At 42.4% G+C, this 15,058-nt stretch overlaps 2 protein-coding genes across 3 annotated transcripts; one reads left to right on the top strand and one right to left on the bottom strand.

The window, feature by feature from the left end:
* Nucleotides 1-4,923: 4,923 nt before the first annotated feature.
* LOC135103658 (trypsin-1-like) lies at nucleotides 4,924-11,114 on the bottom strand. Of its 2 annotated transcripts, none has more exons than XM_064010216.1 (9): nucleotides 10,939-11,114; nucleotides 8,560-9,852; nucleotides 7,865-7,928; nucleotides 7,532-7,635; nucleotides 7,213-7,389; nucleotides 6,920-7,084; nucleotides 6,409-6,605; nucleotides 5,600-5,716; nucleotides 4,924-5,504 (listed from the first exon to the last, which is right to left on the bottom strand). In XM_064010216.1, the coding sequence occupies exons 2-9, from the start codon at nucleotides 8,597-8,599 to the stop codon at nucleotides 5,457-5,459; spliced, it is 912 nt and encodes a 303-aa protein (XP_063866286.1). In that variant the 5' UTR covers nucleotides 8,600-9,852; nucleotides 10,939-11,114; the 3' UTR covers nucleotides 4,924-5,456. The 2 variants fall into 2 exon arrangements, with proteins under 2 accessions (XP_063866286.1, XP_063866294.1); XM_064010224.1 differs by having other exon boundaries at nucleotides 6,920-7,081.
* A 310-nt stretch (nucleotides 11,115-11,424) lies between these two features.
* Nucleotides 11,425-12,344, top strand: LOC135103670 (adenosine receptor A2b-like). The gene has a single exon (XM_064010237.1). It carries the CDS (start codon nucleotides 11,746-11,748, stop codon nucleotides 12,310-12,312), a length of 567 nt encoding a protein of 188 aa, XP_063866307.1. The 5' UTR covers nucleotides 11,425-11,745; the 3' UTR covers nucleotides 12,313-12,344.
* The last annotated feature ends 2,714 nt before the right edge of the window (nucleotides 12,345-15,058 follow it).

Here is a 15,058-nt window from a genome sequence, read left to right as displayed (position 1 = left end):
AACTCCTTGATTATCTGTAAAGATATAAGCATCAAATAATTATAAGTGAAGGTTACAGAGATGAGCATCTGCAATAACTGTACTTAGTTATGAGTGCTTATCTCCCGTCACTGAGGCCTTTGAGCCTGAGAGGGAGAATGGAAGTACCAGTAGTTAAATATCAATTACCTACTTTAAAATATAAATAGCTATATACATTATAGCCCTACAAATAAAGTTGACAATTAGTAGCAATATGTAGCAAAATCCATAAAGTGTACACACTTATGCCATCAAAAGTCTGAATCCATGGGTACAAGTTCAGGATTTCTGCTACAAGAATGTTCCCATTGATTATTTTTTTGCGTCTCTCAGAGAGTGTCAACTGCATGAGGCGTTCAGCCTGAGGAAAATCATTAAAGTAAAATTAGTTTTCATAAGTTGACTGTCCCGCCAGCCTCCCTCTCTCCCTCATATATATATATATATATATATATATATATATATATATATATATATATATATATATATATATATATATATATATATATATATATATATATATATATATATATATATATATATATATATATATATATATACAAGCATCATTTTTCAGTGGCTATCCACCAGTACCATTGAAATTGCTTACATAAGAGCAGGTATTTTAAAACAACACCAGTAAAGAAGTCTCTGAAATATAAAAAAGATAAATCAAGTGTACAAATATCACATACCTTATCTAACTCGGGATCTTTCTTCATCCAATGTAGAGCAAGCCACTGTCTATGTCTCTCTAATGACTCATCATCTTCTGAATGGGGCCTTGGTGGAAGGTAAGCCTTTACTCCATACATCAGTAGACACGTAGTCTCTTTTGGCGCTATGCAAGGGATCTTCTTTTTCCTTGACGTCACCTCAGTCACTGAGGAATCCTGCCTCTTTCTTGAATTCTGAAACGTGCGCTGGATGCGCAATTTCCATTGCAGCTGCAATTCATGCTCCTCGAGATCACTGTTTCTCAGGATGGCAGGAAATGATGTCAAAACAGCATTTGCCATATTCATATACTGTTCTGATGTTGGATAGCTGACATATGATAATGATAATAATAATAACAACAACAATAATAATAATAATAATAATAATAATAATAATAATAATAATAATAATAATAATAATACTCACAGATACTCACAGAAGACTTCCTGGAAGAGGCTTACGCCTGTGACTCCAGATCTACATATTCACCTTGTAGTAGCGTGCGGTGGATTTTTGCCTTATAGTTATATTTTAGTTCTTGATTAATCCAAAATTTATCAAGTCTGCCCTCAAATTGCTTAATTGATTTTGCTCCAACCACCCATTCTGACAGCTGATTCCAATTATTAACCACCCTACAAGGGAAAGCATGTTTCCTAACATCCAGTCGTGACCTCTTCTTGAACAGCTTCAGTGAATTTCCCCTACTGATGTTTTCTTCTCTGAGTGTTAATATGCCTTGACTGCAGATGCTATCATATTTATCTGTAAGTATCTTGTAGGTCTCTATCATATCTCCCCGTGCTCTTCTGTATGCCAGTGTTGGTAGGTTCAGTTTCTTTAATCTTTCTTCATAACTCAGTCCTTCGAGTCCCGGCACCATCCTTGTAGCCCTTCGCTGCACATTCTCGACCATCTCAATGTCTTTCATTAGGTGTGGACTCCATACCTCGTTAGCGTACTCCACATGTGGTCTTACCAATGCCACAAACAAAGCCTTAAATATTGTTGTATCCAATGTGACAAAGGTCCTTCTAATTATGCCCACTATTTTGTTGGCTTTGTTCACTTTCTCTGCCAGGTGATCCACACAACTTAATTTATCATTAAATATTACCCCTACATCCTGCTCAGAAGTAATCTTTTCTAGTTGTTTTTCCATTTTGTAGTCTTGATCTTCAATACTTGTTCTTCCTATCCTCATAATTATATTTGCACTTATCCGGATGAAAACTTAACAGCCATTTTTCACTCCATGAGTATAGCTCCATAGTATCCTGCTGCAGCTTTAGGCAATCATCTTTTTCTTTTATACACCTGAATATCTTTGTATCGTCAGCATACAGGTAAACTTCGCTGTTATTTAATATACTTACAGGGAGGTCATTAATAAATATGACAAACAACAACGGCCCAAGAACAGATCCCTGTGGCACTCCACTAGTCACTGGCTTCCATCTTGACATTTCTCCCTTTAACACCACTCTTTGTTGTCTATGTGTTAGAAATGCTGTAATCCATTCCAGGTATTCCATTCCAATTCCATAACTTTTGATTTTACTTAGCAGTCTTCGATGTGCAACTCTGTCAAAAGCCTTCATGAAATCACAATATATTACATCCACTGCATGTCCCTCATCAATATATTCAGTCCATTTGTCCAAAACCTTTATGAGTTGAAGTACTGTTGATCGCCCAGAGATAAAGCCATATTGCTTTTCACTAAATAAACCATGGCTTCTCATATGTGCCATTATCTCCTCCCTCATCATTGTTTCAAAATTTTTACATATAATACTAGTTAAACTAACAGGCCTGTAATTTTCTGGATCATGCTTGGAGCCCTTTTTAAATATAGGTGTAATGTTAGCAATAAGCCAATCTCGCGGGAGCTCCTTATGTGTAAAGGAGTACTGGTATATTATTTCTAAAGGCACCGACAATAGTTCCGCCGCTTCTTTTATAATCCTGGGATGTATTCCGTCAGGTCCCGGAGATTTGTACTTCTTTAGATTTTTAATGATCATTTCAATTTTTTCTTTATTTATTTGCAGGTGATTCAATGATGGTACATTCTTCACCTCACAGTGCGGTACCTCGCCTTCTGGCTCCATAACAAACACTTTTGAGAATTGCTCTGCTAAAACTTCAATAATAACATATTATTAATAATAATGTCACTATACCTTGATATGTAATAATGATGATAACAATAATAATGATAATATCAATCTAGCTAACTATATAGATGGCTTAACTCCTTTTATTATATTATTATTATTATTATTATTATTATTATTATTATTGTTATCATTATTATTATTATTGTTGTTGTTCTTAACAATCACCTAATTGTGCTTTTGTCCCAGTGAAATTGGCAGATAGTGGGTACACTACCTGAATAGTACACTCAAAGATGGTTTCACACCTATCAGTGCCGTATTAGTATCGTATAGGTTTAGTGTCAGTGATATCCATGTCGCTTTCGTGACGTCTACGCACACATATTCTTTCAGACGTGGAGTTGGCTATGATTGTCATAATTCTTGATGAAGAGCAAGATGCTTTCTTAACAAAAAATAAAGAAAAGAAAATTGGGTACATGAAACGTGGAAGAAAAAGAGAAACTGAAGGAGATTTTGCTACTTAAGAATGTCCAAAAACTGTTTGATGACATTGCTCAGTGATGTGTGGTGTGGTGTGGTATGGTGTGGTATGTTATGATGTGGTGTGGTGTGATGTGGTATGTTGTGGTAAGGTATAATGTACAATGTGATTAATTATATCAATTAAAAAGAGTATTTATCACCATTTCAATTTCTTCTATTTTATTTCAAACACTCGTCCGACATCCGTGAAAATTTTTAAAATACCAGTGACGACGATATTCCATTTCACGGAACGGAGACGTAACAATCACTTCAGTCAAAACACGGTACTTCGCCGGACATGTGTAAATGCTTCCGCTGAATTCCAAAATGACGAATTTTTTTTTACTGACACTGAAGCATTGAACAGCACGGAATGAATACGGCACTGATGTGTGTGAAGCGACCTTAACCCGTATCCCTCTGGAGGCATATTCCCGAAGTCTGGTAATGTTTCGGGCCATTTACTCTTGTAGCGGTTAGGTTAGGTTAGATTAAGTTACGTATAGGTAATTTTGTGCGAGAATCTCAATGAGACTATTTTAGAAAGAATCCTACAGTTAGTTTTGGAGCTACAGCCTTGTGTCCATACAGGCTGGCGGACAACTCCTTCTAGACTTCAGAAATATGCATTCTGGCCCTTCACAAGCTTCAAGAACCAAAGTGATTACAGATGACCATTGCAGCCTCCTGTAACATTGCATAATATGCCCCTACCCAAGCAAGAACATACCGGCATCATACAGCCCCACAACTGCATGTACTGATTCTACACACAAATTTCAGCCATAACTATCCAACATTAATCAATACAGAAACAACATCAATGATTAACTTACTACTACTACTACGCTACTACTCCCCTCTACTGGCGGGATGCCACGTCAAAGGCGGTAGATTCAAATTGTGGAAATGGTCCCAAACTACGCTTGATGTACTATATTGTCATACATAACATCATATTATTTCATAAAATATTACAAACATTTCAAACGGAGTGATTTTCATCGCAAAGCAAGTATGTAAACGTGTTTAACCAATAATTACAAGGAAGCAGCGATCGCATGAAATGACTAATACATTAGTCACAGTTGTTTTGATGAAGGATTTGACTAACTTTGGTTTTGTGTGCAGGGTCATGAACTAGTGACTTACAATGCATCGCTGCAATCTGGCATGTTTTTATGTGTGGTGCCCACGTTTCCGTAGTGGTGTGTGGTGAAAGTGTGGCGCTGTTGTCGCCTCTCCGCTAATCCACCTTTAGCGGGCATCTCGCTCATTCCTGCGTCCTTCCTCTGTTTATTTGGCTTCTAAACTCTCGGTGTCTACTTTTTCTGTGTATGACAATAATTGGTTGGTTCGGGTGGATTCTGCTTATGATTATATATTTACCCTTAATTTTTCACACCTTTCTGTCTTTTTTACCTTTTCTAATTTTCTCTTTTTTTCTTTCCCTCCATCTTGTTTCTTCCTTATTTCTCCATTCTGGAGTACCACAAGCAGCAGAACATAAGTAAAGTAATATGTATGGTGAGCTTAGTGCAGCAAGTGACTGCCATTTATTGAATTCGGTCTAAGATAGACTGGGTTTATACAAAACAGAAGTGGCAGATGACAGCATCAACAGTTGTGGTACAGTTTATGTTTAAGAAATGAGGTAAATCATATTGTAAAAGGTACCTTGGAGTGCTAATAAGATCTTTTCTCTGGCCTGGAATTAAAGCCATTCTATCCTGAGACTATATTTGGCTCTATTCAGTCTACTTTTATTTTGGTCACTTGTTTGTAGATATCTCGCAGAAGAACGACAATGATTCTAGAAATTTGGCATTTACCATTCAAGAATTGGCTTAAATACTTTCATGCAACACAAATTTACGAAACATGTACTGAATGACTATATCGTTGCGAAACATTCTGTAAGTGGCTTGAGCAGCGGTCCACTGCCGTGCTCCCTGATGTCTTGTACGGATGGAGGATGCTTGCGTCGAGTGGCATAGTCATCTGCTGACCGTCCTTTACAGAAGGAAACTGCACGGTGTCTGGCACGGCAGCTGCGTGATGAGGCTATTGTTGAGTCCTGACTTGAGTGATCCAGTCAATGTAGTGACTCACCTGGGGAACAAAGACCGTTAGTACTGCGTGTATGCACGTGTTCATACACACACACACACACACACACACACACACACACACACACACTTACTCACCTCAGTGTACACTGCAGGAAAGTCGGGCTGGGCGCACTGATAACTCCAAGACACCACGCCTGCAGCATAAGACTTCTCGTTTGGCCCCTGGCACACAAGGCTACCGCCAGAATCACCCTAAAAATATATACGGGTGAGCAAGCGTGTGTGTGTGTGTGTGTATATATATATATATATATATATATATATATATATATATATATATATATATATATATATATATATATATATATATATATATATATATATATATATATATATATATATATATATATATATATATATATATATATATATATATATATATATATATATATATATATATATATATATATATATATATATATATTTTTTTTTTTTTTTTTGATCAGTATGGATTTTGTATAGGAAAAGGTGCCCATCTGGCTTTCCATACTGAATCTTGCCCTCTCTCTTTGGGATTCCGGTAAAGCCTTTGTTATTGTTTTAGACATATCAAAGGCTCCTGATAAAGTCTGGCATTGATCATTATTTTCTAAGTTTTCCTCATACAGTTTCTATTCATCTCTGCATCTTTATCTTAACTTTCCTTCCCGGTCGTGCTATCACTAGTGGCAGACAGCCGCGGCTCAGTCACTTTGTCTTTGCTCAGAATGCGATCTGTTCTTTTAACTCATATTTTTTCTTATCTCCACTTTTCTTCCTGTGGGTGGAGAGAGAGAGAGAGAGAGAGAGAGAGAGAGAGAGAGAGAGAGAGAGAGAGAGAGAGAGAGAGAGAGAGAGAGAGAGCGAGAGAGAGAGAGGTGATTAGTAAAATGTTGACAACTTACGTGGCAGGGACCCTTTCCCCCTTTGTGGTATCCAGCACAGATCGTATCGTGACTAACTGTCTCGTTGATATTTACACCATCGTAAAGTTTTTCACATTCTTCGTCAGTGATCAGAGGCACCGTGACCTTCATGAGGATGTCGGAACCAATAAGACTTCCTTCCCTCAATCTGCCCCAGCCCGCCACCACACAGTCCCCTGCAGAAGAGTCTCCCTTTATCCCTTTTACTGCTCTAAGCGTCCCTCGTTAACTGAAAGTGGTTTGCATGGAAACAGACTAGACTAAAGAGGGAATATGGGATTATTTTGTCTTTTTTTTTTTTTTTTACTACAGGAATATTTAACACAGTTCAGCACAAAAATAAGTGACTGGAATAATTTTTAAAATAAAAGGAAAAAAATATCTTGCTGTAAAAGATCTATGATACTCAACATAAAATATCATTATGCTGTAAGGTGATGCAGAGAGAATACCAGCAAATGGTGACAGAAACAATGAGTTCAGTCCTCACCTGAAGAGTCCACGAGTGGGGATGGCAGTCTTATGGGAGAGACGGTCTTTCCATCCAGCTCCAGCGGCTCTGACAGCTTCATGAGAGCGATGTCGTTCTTCATTGTATGTGAGTCCCACTCTGGATGTATGACGATGGTGGCTACCTTTCTGTGCTGCTCACCTTCTGGAAGGAACAACTGCCTTATTACATCAAATTTATTCCGAGTTGGCTTAACTACGGACCGTATCCTCAAACAAAAGGCTCTAGTTGAAGTGATGTGTGATGTGTGATGTGTATGGAAGAATTTCTACCTTCATCTTTTTCTAGGTTGTGTTCCCCTGCTATGATCTTGTATTCATCAATGGAAGGATCTTTGCAATGGGCTGCAGTCATCACCCACCACTCGTCTATCACGGAGGCGCCGCAGAGTTGTTCAAACCCTATATACTCGTAGCGAGCCAGCAGAGCCACCACCCATGGGAACTCGTCTGTTATAGTATGGGAGCAAAATTAAATATAATTCTTGGGGCGCAATATATATATATATATATATATATATATATATATATATATATATATATATATATATATATATATATATATATATATATATATATATCATATACTCACGTTTTTCCGCCTCGGTGCCGCCCACGATCCTGGGCCAGATGGATAAATCACTACCACCTCTGGAATATTCGTTGCCTTTCTGCAACGTCCCTGGGAACACCTCACTGCAGGACGAGAACACAACACTGTCAGTCACGCGTTAGGAAAGGATTCTTAAATTGGTTGCGTTCACTGATACACTGACGGAAAAAAAAAAAAAAAAATCACTGGCAACGTTCACAGGATCTCTGGAGAATCAGTTTGTGTTTGACAGACATCATGCAACCGTGGTCCGTGTGGGAGGAAAGGAAAGAGGAAAAGAATGGAGGAAACCAGAAGGTGATGTGTATTTACCCATTAGGCGTGTGAGAGGCGGGCAGCGGGGCGTTGTACGTCCGTCCGTGTGACCTGTGAATGCCTGTTGAGGGAAGCAGTGAGTCAGAAACCTCCCTGCCTTCAGAGGAGCATTTTGTTGTCAAGTATTCTGTGCTCCACTGAAAGAAACGATTATGTGTATATATATATATATATATATATATATATATATATATATATATATATATATATATATATATATATATATATATATATATATATATATATATATATATATATATAATCCAGGAAGCTGATGCAGTTTATAATACTTTTGTCTGTTTATCTCTCCGACTGTCTTTTTGTCCATTTGTCTTTCTATATATATTTTTTGTTTTTTGTCTACTTGCCTGTTTGTCTCCCTGCCTGTCTATCTGTCTGCTTGTCTATCTACCTTTCTGGTTCTCCTGTGCGTTTTGGTCTTTTCTGTATTTTTGTCTCTTTCTGTATTATGTGTTCATTTATCTGTCTGTTTGATGCTCTCTCTCTCTCTCTCTCTCTCTCTCTCTCTCTCTCTCTCTCTCTCTCTCTCTCTCTCTCTCTCTCTGTCACTTCAGCAAGAGACATGAAATGAACTGTCGACACAAGCACCACGTCAATCCGTGCCAACACTGGTAACACAGAGTGACGGGGAGAGGACTGCATGGCGCCTCCCTCCATCCCAGCACACTTACCGGCAACACAGATACAGAAGAGAGCAAGAAGGACCTTCATCTTGCGAGTGTTGGCAGCGGACACGATACCTTACTGTCACGACGCTCAGACTAAGGCCTTGTGCTGCCTCTGATGTCTTGTCCTCCTCTTATAAAGCGTTCCTGCCCTTATTATGCCCCCGCAGTGACTCAATCAAGTGCTGTGTGACACGTGGCGGTCTGGGAAGCATGACTAGATGGTGGAGGAAAGCTTTAAGACGGGCAAGCAAACAGCCCCAGAAAAATTCATAAGGAAAACATGCAGTCAAAGTTTATTCAGTTTGTTGGTCCTTGCAAGGCGACGTTCCCGTGTCGTGTGTACGTTCATAGCCGGAGGATGTGAAACAGGAAAATTACACACTTCCCGCTGCTGTTTGTTGTTGTTGTTGTTGTTGTTGTATTTTATTTGGTGTGTACATACATACATAGTTGTGGGGGGGATCGGAAGAGGTAATAGCAGAAATTCTAGTTAAAAGTAATTGGGTGTGAAGGAGGAGTAGATACTGGTGGTGGTTGGGGAGGTGGGGAAAGGGAGAGAGGAGGCAGAGGAGGAGGCAAGAGTGCTGGAAAGAAGGGAAGAGGAAAAGAGAGGAGTGCTGGAGGGAGGAAGGGAAGGGAATCGGAGGAGGTAATAGCAGAACTAACTAGTTAAAATGGGATTGAGGGTGGAGAAAGAGGAGGAGGAGGAGGAAGGAATTAGGGAGGTGGAGGAAGAGAGGGGCTGGTGGTGGTAATAGTAAGGGGAATGAGGGGGAGACGCACTGATCATGGGAATGGATGGGTTGGGCAGGTCAGGTGGGTGGATTCTCAAGGTTTAGTCTTCAGGGGGTTTAACCAATCACAGGAAAAAAACAGCCTTCGTCAGGAATGAGGTGACACACGTTGCTACTGAGTATATGTAGCAGGAGTGGTGAAAGTTTTACTGTAGCCGATTGTCACGCAATATACTTATTATGTGTGTCCTTGGTGGCGGTGTGTTTGCAGGTGGAGGTGATCAGTGGTGTACCTGTTGCAGTGTCCTCGGGATGAATGTTATTACCTGGTGTACCTGCGGACGTGCTTCAGAAATACTGTCTGGATTATAGATTTTCTTTGTATCTGACTAATTTGAAGTGATATAATCATGGAAATCTATTAATTGGTGTGTTTATTGTTTACCATTTGATACATCCTGGAGTTGATGTCTTTCGGAGCCACGAGTCGTGGACGATACTGTCGTCTTTCGTCACTGCCAGCACGGCCTCGGCGAGGGTCAGCTGGCTGGCCACACGTCAACTGGTATAGAAACATCAGGTTTACATGTGCACCCTTTCGTGTCTTCATTAAATTTTTAAGTCTATTAATGGACACTTCTCAGTCTAAAGTTACCGATGAGTTATTACAACCTTATCTCTGTTTGTCTGAGTGAGTTCATGCGCCCAACATGATCAAATACAATAGAACGTAGTAAGTACTCTTCATTCTCTCTGCTGGTCAACGTTTTAAGTTAGGTATCGAAGATGATAAAAAGCATCTTTGTTATGTGAATAGAATTTCACGGCCTCCAAGGTCAACGCGGCAGCAGCACCAAATAACCACACAACACCAGAACGAGATTACAGATTACCATGAGCATTGTTACGAGTCTTGCGGTCAGCCATGGAAAGCCAGGATGTGGAGCAGTTAGAGAAAACGAGTGTCATTATGATGCATGGGAGACTTAAACACACTCGTATTATTAGAAGAATGCTAAGTGATGGGTGTTCGTGTGTTGGGGGAGGAGGACAAGGGACAGTGTGAGGTGACGGGTGAGAGAACAGAAGAGAGAAGTTATGGGTAACGGGTGAGAGGTAACGACTGATACATGATGGATGAAGAGTGAGTGGTGACGGGTGAGGGACGAGGAGTAATGGGTAAAGAGTGAGGAGTGATGGGTGAGGAAAGACAGGTAACAGGGTGGCGTAACGTGACGGGTGAAGGGAGAAGAGTAAGGATCGAAGAGTGAGCGATGGGAAATAATGATACATGAGTGCTTAGACTTTACCGGGTCTGAGGGCGAGGCAGGAGAAAGGGGCCGTGAAATTCATACCCTCCCTCTGCTACTCTGTCTCACAGTACTCAGCGCCTCACACACACACACACACACACACACACACACAACAGGTGGGTGCGGCAACTTCAACAAATCACGTGTTTACGGCTCTCACCTGGCTGGAGACGCAATTAAATCTTCTAAGTAAAACAAAGAAAAAGAAAAGAGAAACCGTGCCATGGCCTGACGGCAGCGGTGATCCCGCAGCGCTGGGCCACATCCCTCTCGGTGCAGTGATCCTAATTAGCAGTGTCATCGTGGACCTGGCAACTCTGTAGTCGTTAACTCACCCTGACTCGTGTTTGCCCTTGCAGGAGAATGGAGGGCGTGAGGCGTGCGTCCCGTATGTGTGTCAGTGGTGGCGGCAGTGCATGGGTGAGGGCAGCAGTATCGATCGAGTGAGAAAGGCACTGGTCTGTTGTACGTCGAGCTAATTGTCGCTGGCACTGGCCTGCTCCCATGCTGAGGTCGGTAGTTCAGCGAGTGGGCGGGGCTGGGCAGGGGAGACAATGCCAGGCTTCCACATTCCCCAGCCACTTCCTAGCGTGCATCCCCTCACGAGTGGGCTGCCGCTGCATAGACACCTGGGAGACATGGTATGAGTGGAATGTATGAGTTACCGGTGCGTAGGGAAAGCATGGGAGGACGGGGGGAAGGAGATGAGAGAGGTGCAGAGAGGCATCGGCGATCTGGCAGCCAGCGAGGGGAGCGGCGGGCGCGCGGGCCTTGAACAGGTTGTTGTGGCGAGCGCGTCAGTCGCATGTGAGGCGGCGTACTGGTGATCTCGCCACCTGTTCCATCCGTGTGTGTCCTCTCGCTCATTCCCGCAACTAAGTGCCCGTCACGTGTTCTGTTTATCCTCCTTTCACCACCATGCCCGGCGCCCACACTGCCGCCCTGCTCCTTGCTAACGCCTCTTCTCGCCCCCGTCAGCTGCTCATCACCTGACCAGCGTGTCGTTGGGAGGTCGTGCTGCACGTCCGACGCAGCATTACGACTTTGTGAGGGTGTGAGGGGCGTGTGTGTGTGTGTGCGTGTGTGTGTGTTTGTGTTTGTGTTTGTGTGTGTGTGTGCTGCCTGCCGCGTGTGTCGCCACCATGAGCGTCGCGCTCCCGATGAACGTTTCGGACGATGTCATGGTGGAGGCGAGGAACATGACGGATTGGAGCCCTCTCAACGTGCCGTACTTCATCAGTGAAGTGCTGGTGGCAGTGGTGGCAGTGATCGGAAACGCACTCACCATCACAGTGTTTGTGGTGGAGCGAAAGCTTCGCCGCCGCACCAATTACTACATCGTGTCCCTGGCGCTGGCGGACCTACTGGTGGGTGTGTTTGGGATTCCCTTCGCCATCCTCACCTCCGTTGGACTACCGCGGCCTCTGTGGGCGTGCCTCTTCATGCTGTCCACGCTGCTCATCCTGTGCACAGTGTCCATCTTCTGCCTGCTGGCCGTCAGCGTGGACCGCTACTGGGCCATCCTGCATCCTCTGCGCTACTCCAGGGTCATGACCGCCAGGATCGCCCGCCGTGAGTACAGCCTCCCCTCCCTCCCACGTCCTTGGCGCCGAGCCGGCCATGTGGCAGCGGCGCGGATGTCTTGCTTTCCCTGTGTGTTAGTTTATTTCACCGGCAGAATGATAACTTCCCCGCAAAGTAAAGATTAGATCCCTGGCGCTTCTTTTGGTTTCTCGGCAAATACCTGTTGATGAATTCTCGTTCCTTAATAGCATATACTGGAATTGCTATTTATTTATTTATTTACTTCATTTTCTATTCTTATTTCTTAATTTACTTTTTTTGCTTGAAATTAACTCCTCAGTTTGCTGCCGCGCGTGTGGCACTCAATCTTGGCTGCGTGGATCCAGCACCAGCAGCCAAACACTCACTCACTATTGCTTCCTGAAATGTATATATCGTATAAATGCATATCTTCCTTTCACACTCCTTTAACATCAAGAAAACATAATAAATCAGAGCTTCCCTCATGTCAGACTCTGAATTTTTCCCTTTGCGTACTGGAATGTATTGTAATTAATTATGAGTTGAGGTACTACACTGATTCCCTCTTGGTCGCTTGTGATGAGTCTCTTCGCATCACACCGTCTTACTGGTTCGCGTGTGCGATGTGGCGGCGAGGTCACTGCAAGGCCGCGGCTGGGGAGCGAACAGGTGATCTGAAAGCGAAAGTGCGTCTAAGTAGTGGCGAGACGACAGGTTGTGCTGCGTAAAGAATGTGTGACTCAGTGAAGACGAGAGAGAGAGAGAGAGAGAGAGAGAGAGAGAGAGAGAGAGAGAGAGAGAGAGAGAGAGAGAGAGATCCACAGGTGCTTCATCATTGGCTCTTTTTATTTGTTTGTTTGTTTATTTGTTTGTTTGTTGTCTGTGTGCTTGCGTCTTTTCTCTTTTTCTTCAAGATGCTGGTACGAGAAAAAGATGTAAATATACTTGATTATGTCGCAACTCTCTCTCTCTCTCTCTCTCTCTCTCTCTCTCTCTCTCTCTCTCTCTCTCTCTCTCTCTCTCTCTCTCTCTCTCTCTCTCTCTCTATCTATCTATCTATCTATCTATCTCTCTCTCTCTCAATGAAGGGTACAACGGTAAGGAGAGGCAAGTCGGGAATACGAAGTGAGGGAGTGGGCAGGATGGACAGTGCCTGCGTGGGATCACCGTGCCTTGTAGTATATATTTTTTTTATCTATAATGTCTCAAGAGTCTGTGTTTTCCCGTCTTTGTACATCCCGACCGGAGAGAAAGAGAACTGAGATGATAAGATGACTAAATTGTGAGATACTAGTTGGCTTCGTGTTCTCAAACGCTTTGTTGTATATTGATGATCTATGATGCCTCGAGTCTCTGTGTTTTGTCGTGTTTGTACGCCCCAAGTGCAGGACTGGAGGGAAGGAGAGCTGAGGAAATTAGCTGACCAACGTGTGTGACGTGATTTGGTTCCTGTATTCTTAAATGTTTTGCTCTCTCATTAAGGCTATTTTAAAGAATACAGAGATGATTAATCAAGTTCTTATGGGTGTTATTCTCATTGAAAATGCAAAATATTACCAATTTGTGTGGTGTGATTTGGTTCCACATTCTTAAACGTCTCGCTCTCTCATTAAGACTATTTTAAAAAGCCACAGAGATGATGAATCAGGTTCTCATGGTAGTTATTCTCATTGATGATGCATAATACTTCTTACAGTCTCATTACAATCATACAAACACTCTTGAAAACCATTCAATAACTATCTAACTATCTCTAGTGCCTATTACAAATAGCTGAGATGAGACGCGAAAATGTTTAAGAATACAGACCTTGGTAGTACTGCGCGGTACTCAAGGTGTTCCAAGACGGTACTGCCGCATCTGCCTTGAATATTTATTGCCTTGATATGCTTACGGTAGATATCTTCTGTCTGAATTTTAGTGTCTTTTCCGTAACTTGTCAGTGATCGTGTCTTTCGGTCCGATATTGCACATTTATTTTCTGATTGTCGATTTCTCTCTCTCTCTCTCTCTCTCTCTCTCTCTCTCTCTCTCTCTCTCTCTCTCTCTCTCTCTCTCTCTCTCTCTCCACTCATTTCCTTCCCATGCTTTGCTCCTGTGTATCTTTCTACGCTTCTTTTCTTAGTCTCATTTATCTTCTCATTCCTTATCGTTTCCCTTTATCATCCTTCTCGTTTCTCCCTCTTCTCCCTCTCGTTTTTCATCCTTAAATCTCTTCTATCCTCACTTAACTCCTTAACTCTTTTCTATCTCACCTCTCTTCTTCCTCTTCTTCTTTTATTCTTCTCCTACTTTTCCTTTTCATCCATGCATCACTTCCTCTGCTCGTATATTTATCTTCTCTTTTTCTTTCACTTTTTCTCTCTCACTTTTCCACTCTCGATCTTCCTTTCTCTATCTTTTTATTCTTTACTGTCTCTTCTTCCCTCCTTCCCTCCCTCCCTCCCTCTCTCTCCCCCTCACTCTCTCTCTCTCTCTCTCTCTCTCTCTCTCTCTCTCTCTCTCTCTCTCTCTCTCTCTCTCTCTCTCTCTCTCTCTCTCTCTCTCTCATCCATCACTTCCTCCATATCTATCACCCCTTTTCTTTCTCTCCTCCCTAGCTCACTTCACTCGATCTTCTTTCATCCCTCTTTCAATCCCTCTCTTACCTTTTACTGCTCATCCTTCACTGTCCCTCCCTCCCTCCTCCCCTCTCTCCTTCCCTTCCTCAATGTCTGTGTTTCGTCATCACTCCGACCAGGTTCAAGGTCGGACTCCCCCACCTGCCTCACCCTCGCTCTCCCCCAGGAAGGAGGTCAAGTCAGGGACCTCTGCCCTGCCTGACCCACGAGTGCTCGGAATGAAGGAGCGATGGATGATAGGGGTGGAAGTAATCTAAGAATAAAAAGTGGTAGAAAGGAATGTCGAGAG

Source organism: Scylla paramamosain, chromosome 1, assembly GCF_035594125.1.
Source record: "Scylla paramamosain isolate STU-SP2022 chromosome 1, ASM3559412v1, whole genome shotgun sequence".
NCBI lineage: Eukaryota > Metazoa > Arthropoda > Malacostraca > Decapoda > Portunidae > Scylla > Scylla paramamosain.
Note: the sequence above shows the minus strand (reverse complement) of the source record. Positions and strands in the feature narration are given on the sequence as shown.

Coding starts and splice junctions, on each gene's coding strand:
- LOC135103658 (XM_064010216.1), bottom strand. CDS start 8,599: ATGAAGGTCCTTCTTGCTCTCTTCTGTATCTGTGTTGCCG. Junction 7,636..7,864: donor GCCTCTCACACGCCTAATGG/GTAAATACACAT, acceptor CTCGTCCTGCAG/TGAGGTGTTCCCAGGGACGT. Junction 5,505..5,599: donor TTCCTGCAGTGTACACTGAG/GTGAGTAAGTGT, acceptor TTTGTTCCCCAG/GTGAGTCACTACATTGACTG.
- LOC135103670 (XM_064010237.1), top strand. CDS start 11,746: ATGAGCGTCGCGCTCCCGATGAACGTTTCGGACGATGTCATGGTGGAG.